Raw genomic sequence first — 16,821 nt, 5'->3', positions numbered from 1 at the left:
AGCGGCTCTGTCTGCCTTAGTGCACATAGAGAAAACCTAATAGCGATAGCGCAGGCACTATTGTATACATATACCTAATTATTGATATCACCAAAGCTGCTATTGTGCTCTGCTGCAAATCGCAATCCACATATCAACAACCAACAATCCTTTCTATTTACAACCCCCATAATACTTTCATCTCTCGTGTCCTTATATACATATACTATCATTGGTCTCCCTGGATTAATATTGCCGCCAGCCTACTTGCACACAGAGTTAACATTCTATCTGTGGATTCCATACATTAACTAACCACGAGCGAACTATGGGGAGACCGCCAGGACCGTATTAAATTTGTCCAGTCATTCTTTAATAAACCCAACCCCTCTCTAGAGGACTGTGATATACATGAAGATAACATTGAGGAAGCCCTGGTAAACATTAAAAAGCTAGAAAGGCTCCTAATCAGAGAAATTAGAGACTTGTGGGAAATGGCCTCGCTAGAAAAATATTTGGAACATGATATAATACCTAAAGGACTCCAAATCCATAAAGCACTAACAAGCGATTTAGACGGCCCGGAAATTATTGATGAATGGAATTCATTATTTCATGAATTTTCTAGAAAAACGGTACTGTTCATTATAGAAAAAAGAAGAGCTGGTCTAATTAAAATAAATCAAGAAATAAAGGAACTGTTTCAAAACCTTAAACCATACAAGAATCATAAAGAAATCATCAAAATCTCTAGATCAATCAAAACACGGATAAGAACAAAAGAGAACGAAATTATTAATATTAAAACCAAAAAATTTGATAGGGATTTAGTAACATCAACAGGAACTAGAGGTGGGACTGTAATAAACATAGAACATAGCGCTAGCATTCATTACAACACGATAGATAAGACAATGTGCGAGGACCAGGAATCTGATTACAGTGATTTTTCTGTTTATGATGATGATACCAATGATTATTCTACTAATACAGGGATAATAAGATCTAATAGACAATCTGGAACTAAGTCTAATATAGATAATATATCTGAGCAACAGCCCCTAATACCGAATGTAATGATACAGGCTACTACAACGAATGGATCTATTCAAACTAGCAACCGGTATGACATATTGGAGTCACTGGACGAAGATCCTAATCACAATGACTCCATTACTACTGTAGAAAGTGTAGATAATCGTGCTCTATTACATCATGAAGAAACAACCAATATTGGTACACACCATCAAATGCCACATAGTTATAGCTCAATAGTAAAAAGGAACATCAATAGACGAGCTAAAGATAAATCCCTAAAAACGGATAACATAATAAAAACAAAAAGAAAGACCGTAAAAAGGGATTTTTTCCAGGCAAGACCCTCACAAAGAAAAAAATAAAAAGAGGCACGAGAGGGAAAGGACTAACCAGGAAACTTGAAACTAAACGCAAGAGAGGGCAGGGTATATATAATCTCAGTTGTTATACCCTGAAGGATAATGAGTTGGCACTATTAGAGAAAGGCCTAAAATTTGCCCCCACCTCAAAATTTTGTCCTTTTTATGCATTTGTAGGGATTAAGAAATTTTTGAGAAATTTGGCTTTAAAGAAATACTTTTTAAAAATAAATACTACCTCATGTGCCAATACTAACAAAATTATACCAACGGCTGGCATAACACCATCTATAGGATTTAGAAATAATACTAACATGGGACAACAACTCGTTGCCGACTCAGGTACCTTAACCAGGACCCCCTTACATACTACGCTGAGACCCAAATCACACTTTAACCTCTTAAGGACATAGGGCGTACAGGTACGCCCTTGTGCCCTGGTACTTAAGGACACAGGGCGTACATGTACGCCCTGTGTATTTTCGATCACTGCCGTGCGGCTGGCAGTGATCGGAACCCGGTGCCTGCTCAAATCATTGAGCAGGCACCTAGGCTAAATGCGCGGGGGGGTCCCGTGACCCCCCCATGTCGGCGATCGCGGCAAACCGCAGGTCAATTCAGACCTGCGGTTTGCTGCGATTTCTGCAGTTTCTGGTCCCCGCGGTCCCTGACCGCGGGGATCAGAAACTTTATATGCCTAAAAAAAGTTTTATTCACCCCCCCCCTGCACCCCCGAATGATTTTTATGGTGGCGGGAGGTGCAGGGGGAGGGTTGCGGGCGGTGTGGGAGGCGGGCGGTGCGGCAGGCGGGATCGCGATCCCCCGCCCGCCTCCCCTTGTATAATCGTTGGTGTCTAGTGGGGATACCAGGGTGCCAGCACATTGCTGGCACCCTGGTATAAACGGCTGACATCTGCGATGCGATGTCAGCCGTTTAACCCTTTCCATACAGCGGTCCGTACGGACCGCTGTATGGAAAAGGTTAACAGCGCAGGGAGCTCCCTCCCTCTCCCATCGGGGGGCTGCTGTGCCTTTGCAGCCCCCCGATGGAGAGGGAGAGAGCCCCCAGAGAGATCCCCTCCTTACCCTTCCCCGTCTGCGAAGTTCTGAGCAGACGGGGAAGGTTCCCATGGCAACAGGACGCCTGCTCAGGCGTCCTGCTGTCCATGGTGCTGAACAGATCTGTGCTGAAAGGCATAGATCTGTTCAGTGTAAGTAAAATACAGTACAGAACAATATATATTGTACTGTACTGTATTATACAGACATCAGACCCACTGGATCTTCAAGAACCAAGTGGGTCTGGGTCAAAAAAAAGTGAATAAAAGTGAAAAAAAAAGTAAAAATCAAAAAACACATTTATCACTGATAAAAAATGAAAAAAATAAAATTCCCTACACATGTTTGGTATCGCCGCGTCCGTAACGACCTGATCTATAAAACGGTCATGTTACTTTACCCGAACGGTGAACACCATAAAAATAAAAAATAAAAAACTATGATGAAATTGAAATTTTGCCCACCTTACTTCCCAAAAAAGGTAATAAAAGTGATCAAAAAAGTCGCATGTACGCCAAAATTGTGGACAATCAAACCGTCATCTCATCCCGCAAAAATCATACCCTACCCAAGATAATCGCCCAAAAACTGAAAAAACTATGTCTCTTAGACTATGGAAACACTAAAACATGATTTTTTTTGTTTCAAAAATGAAATCATTGTGTAAAACTTACATAAATAAAAAAAAAGTATACATATTAGGTATCGCCGCGTCCGTATCGCCCGGCTCTATAAAAAAATCACATGATCTAACCCCTCAGATGACCACCGTAAAAAAATAAAAACGGTGTAAAAAAAGCCATTTTTTGTCATCTTAAGTCACAAAAAGTGTAATAGCAAGCAATCAAAAAGTCATATGCACCCCAAAATAGATGCCAATCAAACCGTCATCTCATCCCGCAAAAAATGAGACCCTACTTAAGATAATCGCCCAAAAACTGAAAAAACTATGGCTCTTAGACTATGGAGACACTAAAACATTTTTTTGGTTTTAAAAATGAAATCATTGTGTAAAACTTACATAAATAAAAAAAATTGTATACATATTAGGTATCTCCGCGTCCGTGACAACCTGCTCTATAATTACCACATGATCTAACCTGTCAGATGAATGTTGTAAATAACAAAAAAAAAAACGGTGCCAAAAAAGCTATTTCTTGTTACCTTGCCGCACAAAAAGTGTAATATAGAGCAACCAAAAATCATATGTACCCTAAACTAGTACCAACAAAACTGCCACCCTATCCCGTAGTTTCTAAAATGGGGTCACTTTTTTGGAGTTTCTACTCTAGGGGTGCATCAGGAGGGCTTCAAATGGGACATGGTGTCAAAAAAACCAGTCCAGCAAAATATGCCTTCCAAAAACCATATGGTGTTCCTTTCCTTCTGCGCCCTGCCGTGTGCCCGTACAGCTGTTTACGACCACATATGGGGTGTTTCTGTAAACTACAGAATTAGGGCCATAAATAATGAGTTTTGTTTGGCTGTTAACCCTTGCTTTGTAACTGGAAAAAAAATATTAAAATGGAAAATCTGCCAAAAAAGTGAAATTCTGAAATTGTATCTCTATTTTCCATTAAATCTTGTGCAACACCTAAAGGGTTAACAAAGTTTGTAAAATCAGTTTTGAATACCTTGAGGGGTGTAGTTTCTTAGATAGGGTCACTTTTATGGAGTTTATAATCTAGGGGTGCATCAGGGGGGCTTCAAATGGGACATGGTGCCAAAAAAACAGTCCAGCAAAATCAGCCCTCCAAAAACCAAACGGCGCACCTTTCACTCTACGCCCCGCTGTGTGCCCGTACAGTAGTTTACGGCCACATATGGGGTGTTTCTGTAAACAGCAGAGTCAGGGCAATAAAGATACAGTCTTGTTTGGCTGTTAACCCTTGGTTTGTTAGTGGAAAAAATGGGTTAAAATGAAAAATTAGACAAAAAAATGAAATTCTCAAATTTCCTCCCTATTTGCCAATAACTCTTGTGCAACACTTAAAGGGTTAACAACGTATGCAAAATCAGTTTTGAATACCTTGAGGGGTGTAGTTTCTTAGATGGGGTCATTTTTGGGTGGTTTCTATAATGTAAGCCTCGCAAAGTGACTTGAGACCTGAACTGGTCCCTAGAAATTGAGTTTTTGTAAATTTCGGAAAAATTTCAAGATTTGCTTCTAAACTTCTAAGCCTTATAACATCCCCAAAAAATAAAATATCATTCCCAAAACAATTCAAACATGAAGTAGACATATGGGGAATGTAAAGTCATCACAATTTTTGGGGGTATTACTATGTATTACAGAAGTAGAGAAACTGAAACTTTGAAATTTGCAATTTTTTTTGACTCCATTTTACCAGTGTCATGAAGTACAATATGTGACGAAAAAACAATCTCAGAACGGCCTGGATAAGTCAAACCGTTTTAAAGTTATCAGCACTTAAAGGGACTCTGGTCAGATTTTCAAAAAATGGCCTGGTCCTAAGGTGTAAAAAGGCTGTGTCCTTAAGGGGTTAACCCTCTCGGTGAATACTCTGATGCTTTTACTGCATTTCAAGCCTTGGTATTGAGAGATCTACGCAAAATTAATCCAAATAGCAAGCGAACGGGCCCTCAAAATTTATCTCCCTGGGAAAAAAAGGCTATTAGGACATTACAAACTAATAATCAAATTGTGATTAGGCCCGCAGATAAAGGGGGGGGTATTGTTATTTTGGATGAGGACTCCTATAACAGTGAATCAATACGACTCCTCAGTGACAAAAAGACATAAAAAAATTGAGCTTTGATCCAACCCATATATATATATATAAACAAAAACTTGGATCCCTTATTAAAAAAGGCAAATTGAGAGGTATTCTAACAGGTGAGGAAGCACAATTTATTAATAACCAATGTCCTAAAATTTCGATCTTTTATTATTTGCCAAAAATCCATAAAAATCTAACTAACCCCCCTGGCCGACCGATCATCTCAGGGATAGACAGTTTGACGGCCAATCTTTCCAAATATGTGGACACCTTATTACAAAATCATGTTCAGAAACTTCCAGCGTATCTTAAAGATACCAAACACATCTTACAACTTCTGGAAGATATCAAATGGGAGGATGACTATATCCTGGGGACCCTGGATGTCACCTCCCTATACACCGTGATCGAAAATACAAAAGGTAGGACAGCGACGGAATATTTTTTGGAAAAAGATGGTAATATGCCGAAAGAACAAATAGAATTTACTGGCGATTGTATTAGTTTTATCCTTACACATAATTATTTTAAATTCAACCAGGAGTTTTATTTGCAGACATGGGGTACTGCGATGGGGACCAGATTCGCACCGAGTTTCGCTAATCTATACATGGGCCATTGGGAGGACACCACTATCTTCCCACATGGCAAACTCGGTGCGAATCTGGTCCTATGGAGACGTTTTATTGATGATATTGTTTTTATTTGGAAGGGTGGGGAATCTGGCTTGAACCATTTTTTAAATAATTTAAATAAAAATGAATTTTATCTAGAGTTTGTACCTAAATATAGTAAAGAGCAGGTCAACTTTTTAGATCTCACGATATTTATTGAGGAAGGGCAGATCCACACCAAGACATATTGTAAGCCCACGGATTGCAATAGTTATATCCCCCTTAGAAGCTGCCATCTCCCCACGTGGCTTACGAATATTCCCCGTAGCCAATACATCAGGATACGTAGGAATTGCACTAACATTGGTCATTTTGAGAAGGAAACTAGAGACCTTAATAATAAATTCATTGAAAAAGGGTACAAAATGGAGGACTTGGAACCTACCATTGAACAAATTAGAGAGGTAGACCGTAACCTATTATTGAAGAATAAAGTGCAGGATCCAAAAAAACTTGCTGTAACCGATCGCACTAATGCCCCTATAAAAATCCCGATAATCACTACTTATAACGAAGGGGCAATAATTCTTAAAAGAATTGTCAGAAAACATTGGGAAATGTTGCGACAAGATAAACTAATAGGTGATAGGATCCCAAAAAATCCTACCTTTATTTTTAGGAAAGCTTTAAATTTGTGTACTATGGTAGCGCCCACGGTGAAATTGCCCCAAACCAAGAAATTAGGTCACCTGACACACAAAGGTTTCTTCCCATGTAAAATGTGTAAAAATTGTAGGAAAATTAAACATGGCATAATCAAATTCCCCATTACAGAAATAGGGGACAATCACCATAAATACAAAATCAACCAGTATATTTCATGTAATACCCGAGGTGAGATATATTTTATTAAATGTCCATGTTTAAAAATATATGTGGGTCGAACCAAACGTGAACTAAAAACTAGGATGGGGGAACATCTCAATAATATAAAGAAAAAATATGACGGTCATCCTCTGTCCCGTCACTATGCCCAATACCACGCAGGCAGTTTTGTTGGTTCTTTTTTTGGGGGCATTGAAAAAATAAAACTAAATCCGAGAGGCGGAGATATTATCAGACAATTGTCGAGATGTGAAAGCAAATGGATATTCAGATTGAATTCCCTAGCACCTAACGGCCTGAACCGAGAGATGGAACTATTTGCATTTTAAATCACCATCACTGTAAAATCTAATTGATGCTTGCTATAAGTAAGTAGATGCCACCCTCTATCCATTTGGGATCTCACACAGGACTATATTCAGGACGTTTGATGAGGTAATTAATAGCAGTTGCCATGGGGACCGGGCACCTACTTAACCCAGAGTACAAACAGAACAACTATCCCTGACGAAGAAGCCTGTAGGCTTCGAAACGCGTAGGATCGTTTTTGGTCTCTGGATTACTCCATAGGTCAGTCGTGACGTCACGTCGCACTTTCCGGAACCCTGTACCATCACAGCTCCCTCGCGCGCACGCCAGCCACCGGCCGGGGCGGCATACGCGCTTCGAGGTTGAGCAAGAAGAAAAGAAGCAAGAAGCACTGTAAAGTCACCTCATCTTGTTGCCATACCGGACAGTCGGTGCATACCTTATCCGACCAAACCCCTGGTCCTGCCGGAATAAGGTAATTACCAAACTAATATAATCTATTATATCCCCAGCGCTGGTACCGAACATTAGTTTGTTCATTTTTATTCTTGTACATTTCAGGGGACTACCTCTTGAAGCTCATCAAGAGAATGCCAAGAGTGTGCAAAGCAGTAATCAAAGCAAAAGGTGGCTACTTTGAAGAACCTAGAATATGACATATTTTCAGTTGTTTCCCACTTATTTGTTATGTATATAATTCCACATGTGTTAATTCATAGTTTTGATGCCTTCATAGTCATGAAAATAAACAAAACTCTTTGAATGAGAAGGTGTGTCCAAACTTTTGGTCTGTACTAATATATATATATATATATATATATATATATATATATATATATATATATATATATATTAGGGGTGCACCGAAATGAAAATTCTGGTCCGAAACCGAAAATTCAGGATGCCCTTGACCGAAAACCGAAACTGCCTTTTTGCCCAAATACTTTTAAAATACTTTTTTTTTTAATGATTGGCGCTGTTATGGAGAGGGGGATCTGTGGGTGGCGCTGTTATGGAGAGGGGGATCTGTGGGTGGCGCTGTTATGGAGAGGGGGATCTGTGGGTGGCGCTGTTATGGAGAGGGGGATCTGTGGGTGGCGCTGTTATGGAGAGGGGGATCTGTGGGTGGCGCTGTTATGGAGAGGGGGATCTGAGGGTGGCGCTGTTATGGAGAGGGGGATCTGTGGGTGGCGCTGTTATGGAGAGGGGGATCTGTGGGTGGCGCTGTTATGGAGAGGGGGATCTGTGGGTGGCTCTGTTATGGAGAGGGGGATCTGTGGGTGGCTCTGTTATGGAGAGGGGGATCTGTGGGTGGCTCTGTTATGGAGAGGGGGATCTGTGGGTGGCTCTGTTATGGAGAGGGGGATCTGTGGGTGGCTCTGTTATGGAGAGGGGGATCTGTGGGTGGCTCTGTTATGGAGAGGGGGATCTGTGGGTGGCTCTGTTATGGAGAGGGGGATCTGTGGGTGGCTCTGTTATGGAGAGGGGGATCTGTGGGTGGCTCTGTTATGGAGAGGGGGATCTGTGGGTGGCGCTGTTATGGAGGGGGGGGGATATGTGCACTGTTATGGGCATAACAGTGCACAGCTCCCTTTCCCCATAACAGTGCACAGCTCCCTTTCCCCATAACAGTGCACAGCTCCCTTTCCCCATAACAGTGCACAGCTCCCTTTCCCCATAACAGTGCACAGCTCCCTTTCCCCATAACAGTGCACAGCTCCCTTTCCCCATAACAGTGCACAGATCCCTTTCCCCATAACAGTGCACAGCTCCCTTTCCCCATAACAGTGCACAGCTCCCTTTCCCCATAACAGTGCACAGCTCCCTTTCCCCATAACAGTGCACAGCTCCCTTTCCCCATAACAGTGCACAGCTCCCTTTCCCCATAACAGTGCACAGCTCCCCCCTCCCCATAACAGTGCACAGCTCCCCCCTCCCCATAGCAGTGCCATAGACCGATCCCCCTACCCATAACAGCCCCTACCCATAACAGCCCCGGCCCTGCTGCTCACAGCATCACTCACTGCATCTTTATTTTACCTTACAATCGTGACGCTCCAGTAAGAACTCTGCAGGCAGAGCGGCGTAACGTCACTTACTCACGTGACGCACCTGCTCCGCTGACTTTATGAATGAAGGAGGCGGAGCAGGCGCGTCACGTGAGTAAGTGACGTTACGCCGCCCTCCGCTCTGCCTGCAGAGTTGTTACTGGAGCGTCACGATTGTAAGGTAAAATAAAGATGCAGTAAACCGCCCGCCCGCAGATGGTGGGTGACAAATCCCACACCCCATATTTTTGGCCGATATGTAACAATATTGGCCGAAATGGATTAGGTACATTTTCGGCAGATATTTTCGGCTGCCGGAATTTCGGTGCACTATATATATATATATATATATATATATATATATATATATATATATATATATATACACACACACACACACACACACATACATACATACACACACCGATGTCATCCATATGTCCGTACCACACATTGTAGTACACATCCTATTTTTGTCCATTTAGTGACTACAATTGGTTTCCAAATCCTGCTAGGAAATGTAGACATTAGGACCCCGAGAACGTTCACGACACACGCCGCTCCCATGAAGGCACTCACCGGTACAGTTGATTTCTCCAACAGACACACGAAACGTAAAGTTGGGTTGATGAGCTTGTCCTTCAGCTTTGAGTAGGTCATACACGGGAGTCTTTCCTACCCGAGTCCCATACTCTTGCAGTAAGCTGATGGGAGTCTTCCCAGGACTCGACGCCAGCATCTGCTCTACACTGGGGAAATGTAAAGAAAATGCACAGTGGTAAGAAAATGTTTGACATAATATGCAGTCTGCATGTACGTGTGTGTGTGTGTGATTATTATATATATATATATATATATATATATATATATATATATATATATATATATATATATCACACACACACACACACAGTCAGGTCCATAAATATTGGGACATCGACACAATTCTAACATTTTTGGCTCTATACACCACCACAATGGATTTGAAATGAAACAAACTAGATGTGCTTTAACTGCAGACTGTCAGCTTTAATTTGAGGGTATTTACATCCAAATCAGGTGAACGGTGTAGGAATTACAACAGTTTTCATATGTGCCTCCCACTTGTCAAGGAACCAAAAGTAATGGGACAGAATAATAATCATAAATCAAACTTTCACTTTTTAATACTTGGTTGCAAATCCTTTGCAGTCAATTACAGCCTGAAGTCTGGAACGCATAGACATCACCAGACGCTGGGTTTCATCCCTGGTGATGCTCTGTCAGGCCTCTACTGCAACTGTCTTCAGTTCCTGCTTGTTCTTGGGGCATTTTCCCTTCAGTTTTGTCTTCAGCAAGTGAAATGCATGCTCAATCGGATTCAGGTCAGGTGATTGACCTGGCCATTGCCTAACATTCCACTCTTTGGTTGCTTTTGCAGTATGCTTTGGGTCATTGTCCATCTGCACTGTGAAGCACCGTCCAATGAGTTCTGAAGCATTTGGCTGAATATGAGCAGATAATATTGCCCGAAACACTTCAGAATTTATCCTGCTGCTTTTGTCAGCAGTCACGTCATCAATAAATACAAGAGAACCAGTTCCATTGGCAGCCATACATGCCCACGCCATGACACTACCACCACCATGCTTCACTGATGAGGTGGTATGCTTAGGATCATGAGCAGTTCTTTTCCTTCTCCATACTCTTCTCTTCCCATCACTCTGGTACAAGTTGATCTTGGTCTCATCTGTCCATAGGATGTTGTTCCAGAACTGTGAAGGATTTTTTAGATGTCATTTGGCAAACTCTAATCTGGCCTTCCTGTTTTTGAGGCTCACCAATGGTTTACATCTTGTGGTGAACCCTCTGTATTCACTCTGGTGAAGTCTTCTCTTGATTGTTGACTTTGACACATATACACCTACCTCCTGGAGAGTGTTCTTGATCTGGCCAACTGTTGTGAAGGGTGTTTTGTTCACCAGGGAAAGAATTCTTCGGTCATCCACCACAGTTGTTTTCCGTGGTCTTCCGGTGTTGTTGAGCTCACCGGTGCATTCCTTCTTTTTAAGAATGTTCCAAACAGTTGTTGTGGTCACGCCTAATGTTTTTGCTATCTCTCTGATGGGTTTGTTTTGTTTTTTCAGCCTAATGATGGCTTGCTTCACTGATAGTGACAGCTCTTTGGATCTCATCTTGAGAGTTGACAGCAACAGATTCCAAATGCAAAAAGCACACTTGAAATGAACTCTGGACCTCTTATCTGCTCACTGTAATTGGGATAATGAGGGAATAACACACACCTGGCCATGGAACAGCTGAGAAGCCAATTGTCCCATTACTTTTGGTTCCTTAACAAGTGGGAGGTACATATGCAAACTGTTGTAATTCCTACACCGTTCACCTGATTTGGATTTAAATACACTCAAAGTAAAGCTGACAGTCTGCAGTTAAAGCACGTCTTGTTCGTTTAATTTCAAATCCATTGTGGTGGTGTAAAGAGCAAAAATTGTTATAATTGCTTCGATGTCCCAATATTTATGGACCTGACTGTATATATCTCTACTTTCCCCACACCAAGAGCAGCTGTGGAATATCAATGACTGCCTACATTTAATCGATGTCTGACAGCGGCCCCTTTAGCTTTTTTTAAATTTAGAATCGCTGTGTAGGGGGGGTGCTTTCATGCGCAGAATTTTCTGCAACTAAAAAAAAAAAAATCTGTTCCATTCCTCGGAACGTGGTTTGTGGAAAGCCATGTGCTTGCTGCCAAAACAGCCCCATGTAGGTGACTGGAGTGTGTGAGGGCTTTGTAGGGGTATGGCACACAGACCTGATGTCCTGCAGCCAGTACATACTGATCCTCAGGATAGGTCATCAATATCTGATCAGTCGAGGTCCAACTCCCAGCACCCCCTCTGATCAGCAGTATGAACAGGAGGGGGCCTTCGTACGAGCATTGCTTCCACTTAAAGATTCGATTTCACTGCACGTCGCAGTGTAATTACGTGTGCTTGTTCCATTCACTTAAATGGGACGAGCGCTTGTAATTACACTGCGACGCCGCTGCAAGCGAGATGACGCGCCGTGTAATCCTTAAGACGAAGCAACGCTACTTGGGAAAGGGGGCGATTTTACTAGCATAAGGGACCCTTTTAGTCTGCACAACGCAGCATAATAATGCGTGTCCATCAATTATAAACCAGTTAGAAGAGCTTTCACGTTGGCCGAATGATCGTTCCTTCCCCATTTAAAGGGGTTTTCCAGGATTGTATACCTGATGACCTATCTTTTAGACAGGTCATCAATATCTGATCAGTGGGGGTCCTACGCCTGCCACTCCTGTGAGCGCTGCAGCCTTCTCCCTGCTTGCCAAGCACAGTGTTGTACATTGCATAGCGGCTGTGCTTGGTATCAGACCCATCCCCAATTCACTTCTATGGGGCTGAGCTGCTCCTAGGCCACGTGACTGATGAACATGATGCCACTGGCCCAGAAAAAGCTGTAGAAGGCTGTGCTGATTGGTGGGGGTCCCGGGTGTCAGACCCCCACTGATCAGATACTGATACAATATCCAGAGGATAGGTCATCACTTTTAATTATTTATTATTAAAGCGCCATTCATTCCATAGCGCTGTACATATAAGCGGTGCACATACATAATACAGACAATTGCACTAATCATAAACAAGACGAGTTACAAACTGGTACAGAAGGAGAGAGGGCCCTTACAATCTACATGGTATGGGAGAAGGACACAGTAGGTGCGAGTTAAGTTGGTCATGGCGGTATAGAGGCAGCAGGGTCACTGGTTGTAGGCTTGTCTGAAGAGGTGGGTTTTCAGGTTTCTTTTGAAGGATTCCACTGTAGGTGAGAGTCTGATATGTTGGGGTAGCGAGTTCCAGAGTATGGGGGATGCACGGGAGAAATCTTTGAGTCGATTGTGGGAAGAGGCGATAAGAGGAAAGGAGAGAAGGAGGTCTTGTGAAGATCGGAGAGTGCGTGTGGGGATGTATCGGGAAAGTAGCTCAGAGATGTAGGGAGAGGACAGGTTGTGGACGGCCTTGTATGTATTTGTTAGATTTGTTAGTACTTTGAACTGAATTCGCTGGGCAATGGGGAGCCAGTGAAGGGATTGGCAGAGGAGTAATAGGGTGAGAGGTGGATTAGTCGGGCAGCAGAGTTGAGGATAGATTGGAGGGGTGCGGGAGTGCTAGATGGAAGGCCACAGAGGAGAATGTTGCAGTAGTCTAGGCGGGAGATGATGAGGGCATGTACAAGCATTTTCGCAGACTCAAAGTTGAAGAAAGCTGGGATGCGGGAGATGTTTTTGAGTTTCAGGTGGTGGAAAGGGCTTGGATGTGCGATCGGAAGGAGAGGGCAGAATCCAAGGTCACTCCAAGGCAGTGGACTTGGTTGACTGGGGAGAGTGTGCAGCCATTGATCGTGATAGAGAGGTCTGTTTGGGGGGGGGGGGGGGGGAGATGATGAACTCTGTTTATCCATGTTAAGTTTTAGAAAGTGAGAGGAGAAGGAGGATATGGAAGATAGGCATCGTGGGATTCTGGATAGTAAGGTGGTGATGCCTGGACCAGAGAGGTAGATTTGTGTGTCGTCAGCATAAGACTGAAAGCCATGGGACTCTATGAGATGTCCCAGACCAAAAGTGGAGATAGAGAAGAGCAGGGGTCCTAGGACAGAGCCTTGCCGGACACAAGAAAAGGTCTCAGAAAACCCCTTGCATTAGGTCTGGAGGCCTTGCACTGGACAATGATTGGGAACAAACATTCTTATGACTGTATGAAAGGGTCTCTGATCCCCCCGTCAGGACCTTCAGCTGTAATCTGTGCAGAAAGCTCCCTGCAGCGCCACCACAGGGGAAACAAATCATTACACAATTCCAATGGCTGGCTTGTGCAATGCAAGACATGCCCTCCAGAGCCAGGGGGCGCTCTCTCCTCTCTGGCCAAGATCCTGAGCAGAGCGCCCGCCTCCCCCCCAGGGTGTATGAAATTAGTTTTCTAAAATGGACAGCCCCTTTAACACCAAAGTGGTGGGGGCACTGTCAGGATTAACCCTTTGTACTCAGCGTCAGGCTTGTTCCAACCATCTACTGCCTGTGAGCAGCACGTAGTGAGACGTATGTGTCACAGCGCGGCGGCCATCGTTATCATGAAAAACTGTGAACAGTAATTATACAGACGTATTCACACAGGGCAGATCTGCTGCAGACGTTTTTGAGACTCTCCTATTGATCTGAATGGGGACTGCAGGAACAGCCACAGTCAGTGATAGAAACATCTGCAACTGATCTGCCCCGTGTGAACACAGCCCTATCATAAGGCTTCTATAAGAGTCAGTCAATACTTCCAGGACAGAGGATACGCGGGCTGATACAGGACTGCATGTGAGATCCATGAGGACAGCTATGTGCAGCACAACACATGCCGGGCTAGGACCCAGTCAGCGGCACACGGCGGAGAGGAGCAGCCCCGGGCCGGCCCCCCCGCCTACCTGGGACACCCGGAGCACGTCTGGTTCCCACAGTCCTCGGTATCACTCATTCCCTCCTGCTCTGCGCTCACCAGCAACAATGGCCGGGGCGGGAAGTAGAGCTTCGCGAGGTCATGCAGTCAAATCCCAAGGCTTGCTGGGAGTTGTAGTGATTACGCTACCTGATGTACGCGCAAAAGCACTCATTCCAAGACTACATTTCCCGGCGTCCCACCTTTCAACCTACACCGCCCCAGCGGCCAATCACGTAACGCTTTGGTGTTCAAGCGTAACGCCGCAGCCTATAGCAGAGGGTTGTGTCTAAACTACTCCATGCGCCGCAAGGGCCTCGTGGAGTCACGTGGGTTTGAAGCAGCCGCGGGATGTACCAGAATCGTCGTATCTACATCGCGGGCAGAGGCCCTTCTCCAAGTAACTGCGGCTGCGCGTCACGCTCTGCCAGGAGCCGCAGCTGCTCATTCTGTAGTAGCGTTAAGCCGCGCCCACTAATCCACGCGGCGCTCGCTGTGAAACCTGATTGGTTAAGATGGCTAGTCCACACGCCAAGCCTTTCTTTCTTGCACAGCAGTCTGTTTGCCACAAGCCACACCCCCTTCCTGCTATTGGTTGCTCTGAGACAACTCGCTTAGGGACCGGACAGGCTTTTGGAGGGGGGGCGTGGCAATGAGGCAGCTGGACATGGAGGGTTCGCTACTGAAATGGACTAACTACCTGTCAGGTAGGTACTGCAGCCGGGGCCCGGGGGGTGATGGCGGGTTTAGTGTAAGGCTACAGGTACAGCTGTGTACATATCCCGTGGGTGTCATCTGTAACTTTATTTTAAGAGGTGGAAGAATCCATTCTGTAGGTAAGCTGGGACTTGTGGTTCTCTGCAGATGCAGCACGTGGATTACATGACGTGCACTGTGCTATTCAATTGTAACTGCCACATTGGGCTGCATTGAGGGGCAACCTAACTGTGAAGAGGGCTGCCAACCATCAAATGACCAACCCCCCTCCCCCAGACATTGCAAATGCCAAACCCCTTGTATATACCGCCATACAGGTTCCCAGAGAAGTAACGCCACATGTCGTACGGTTCATTGGGACTGTTACGTGACTATGGGTTGGGATACTGTTTTTCATTGAAGAGACGTACTGGTATATAGAGGCTTCTTATCAGGCAATGCTTCATGGGAAAAAAAGAGCATGCAAATTAGCTGATATCAGCCGGAGACCCCTCCTGTAGACAGCTGATTGGTGGTCTTGCCCCTCGGCAGTACAGAGCAGGGTACAGTGATTTGTATACCGCTGTGCCACCGCCAACCAGTGCCCTGCTCTGTGCTAATGAGGGGCAAGAACCCCAAAATATTCCATCTACTGATGGGCATTAGTGTTGAGCGAACTTGTTTTTGAAGTTCGGCGTCTAAAGTTCGGGTTATCGAAGAATCCCTTTATGGATTCCGCTACCACGGACCATAACAGAATTTAGAATCCATAACGCGATTCTTCGATAACCCGAACTTTAGACGCCAAAGTTCGCTCAACACTAATGGGCATCTCTCATTGGTTCACTTACATCTGTTGCTGTGGGTAAAATGTCACCGCTGGCTTCATCACTACATGTCATCCCGGCCTGGGAAATATACTGGACCGGCAGTGACCAGGATCTGGGGGACCCCTATTAGATTTGGGGGATCTCTGAACGCTCTTGTGCCCACCTATGTCTTTGAGGATGTATAGACATCATCTGTCCCAGGGATGCTCAACCTGCGGCCCTCCAGCTGTTGCAGAAGTACAACTCCCAGCATGCCCTAATAGCTGTAGGCTGTCCAGGCACGCTGGGAGTTGTAGTTTTGCAACAGCTGGAGGGCTGCACGTTGGGCATCCCTGATCTGACCAATTGGCCGTTGTTCACCCCACCTCCGCAAAAAAAAAGGAACGGACACGGAAACAAACAACGTTCATATGCATGTAGCCTCAATGTGAGTTTTCTTCCTATATTTTTTCATTAGCTCTGTCATGGGACAGGTCCACATAAAAAAGAGACATCTTCTGGATGATCCTAAACAGTTAAAGGGGTTGTTCACCCCCGGGGGCCTTTTAGCCAGATGCCCCCCCCCCCCCCTCCTTCTCAGTGCAGTCGGACCTGCGGAGTGAATCATAACTGACATGACACATGGGTGACATCCTGTCGCATCACCCGCACCGAACCGGATGATGCAGAGAGACCAGAGAGCTACGACGGCAGCATTGGGGGAAAAAAGGAGCGGTAATGATCAGGTAAGTATGCTTCCCTCTGTAGGTCTGGCCAAAT

General features: G+C 44.5%; 2 protein-coding genes across 4 annotated transcripts in view; one reads left to right on the top strand and one right to left on the bottom strand.

Moving 5' to 3' along the window:
- TARBP2 (TARBP2 subunit of RISC loading complex) overlaps nucleotides 1-14,722 on the bottom strand; it is a 49,574-nt gene extending 34,852 nt beyond the window's left edge. The window contains exons 1-2 of one of the 2 annotated variants that reach the window (XM_040425816.1): nucleotides 14,526-14,722; nucleotides 9,612-9,781 (exon numbers count right to left, since the gene is read on the bottom strand). In XM_040425816.1, the coding sequence (XP_040281750.1) occupies nucleotides 9,612-9,781; nucleotides 14,526-14,575 (220 nt within the window). In that variant the 5' untranslated portion in view covers nucleotides 14,576-14,722. The remainder of the gene's footprint in view (nucleotides 1-9,611; nucleotides 9,782-14,525) is intronic. The other variant, XM_040425815.1, reaches the window with a different exon arrangement.
- A 439-nt stretch (nucleotides 14,723-15,161) lies between these two features.
- Nucleotides 15,162-16,821, top strand: part of LOC120996101 (pleckstrin homology domain-containing family A member 3-like) — a 38,842-nt gene continuing 37,182 nt past the window's right edge. For both annotated transcript variants that reach the window (XM_040425814.1, XM_040425813.1), the window contains exon 1: nucleotides 15,162-15,243. In XM_040425814.1, the coding sequence (XP_040281748.1) occupies nucleotides 15,189-15,243 (55 nt within the window). In that variant the 5' untranslated portion in view covers nucleotides 15,162-15,188. The remainder of the gene's footprint in view (nucleotides 15,244-16,821) is intronic.

This window comes from Bufo bufo, chromosome 3 (assembly GCF_905171765.1).
Source record: "Bufo bufo chromosome 3, aBufBuf1.1, whole genome shotgun sequence".
Taxonomy (NCBI): domain Eukaryota; kingdom Metazoa; phylum Chordata; class Amphibia; order Anura; family Bufonidae; genus Bufo; species Bufo bufo.
The sequence above is the reverse complement of the archived record's forward strand: the minus strand, read 5'-3'. Positions and strand labels throughout refer to the sequence as shown.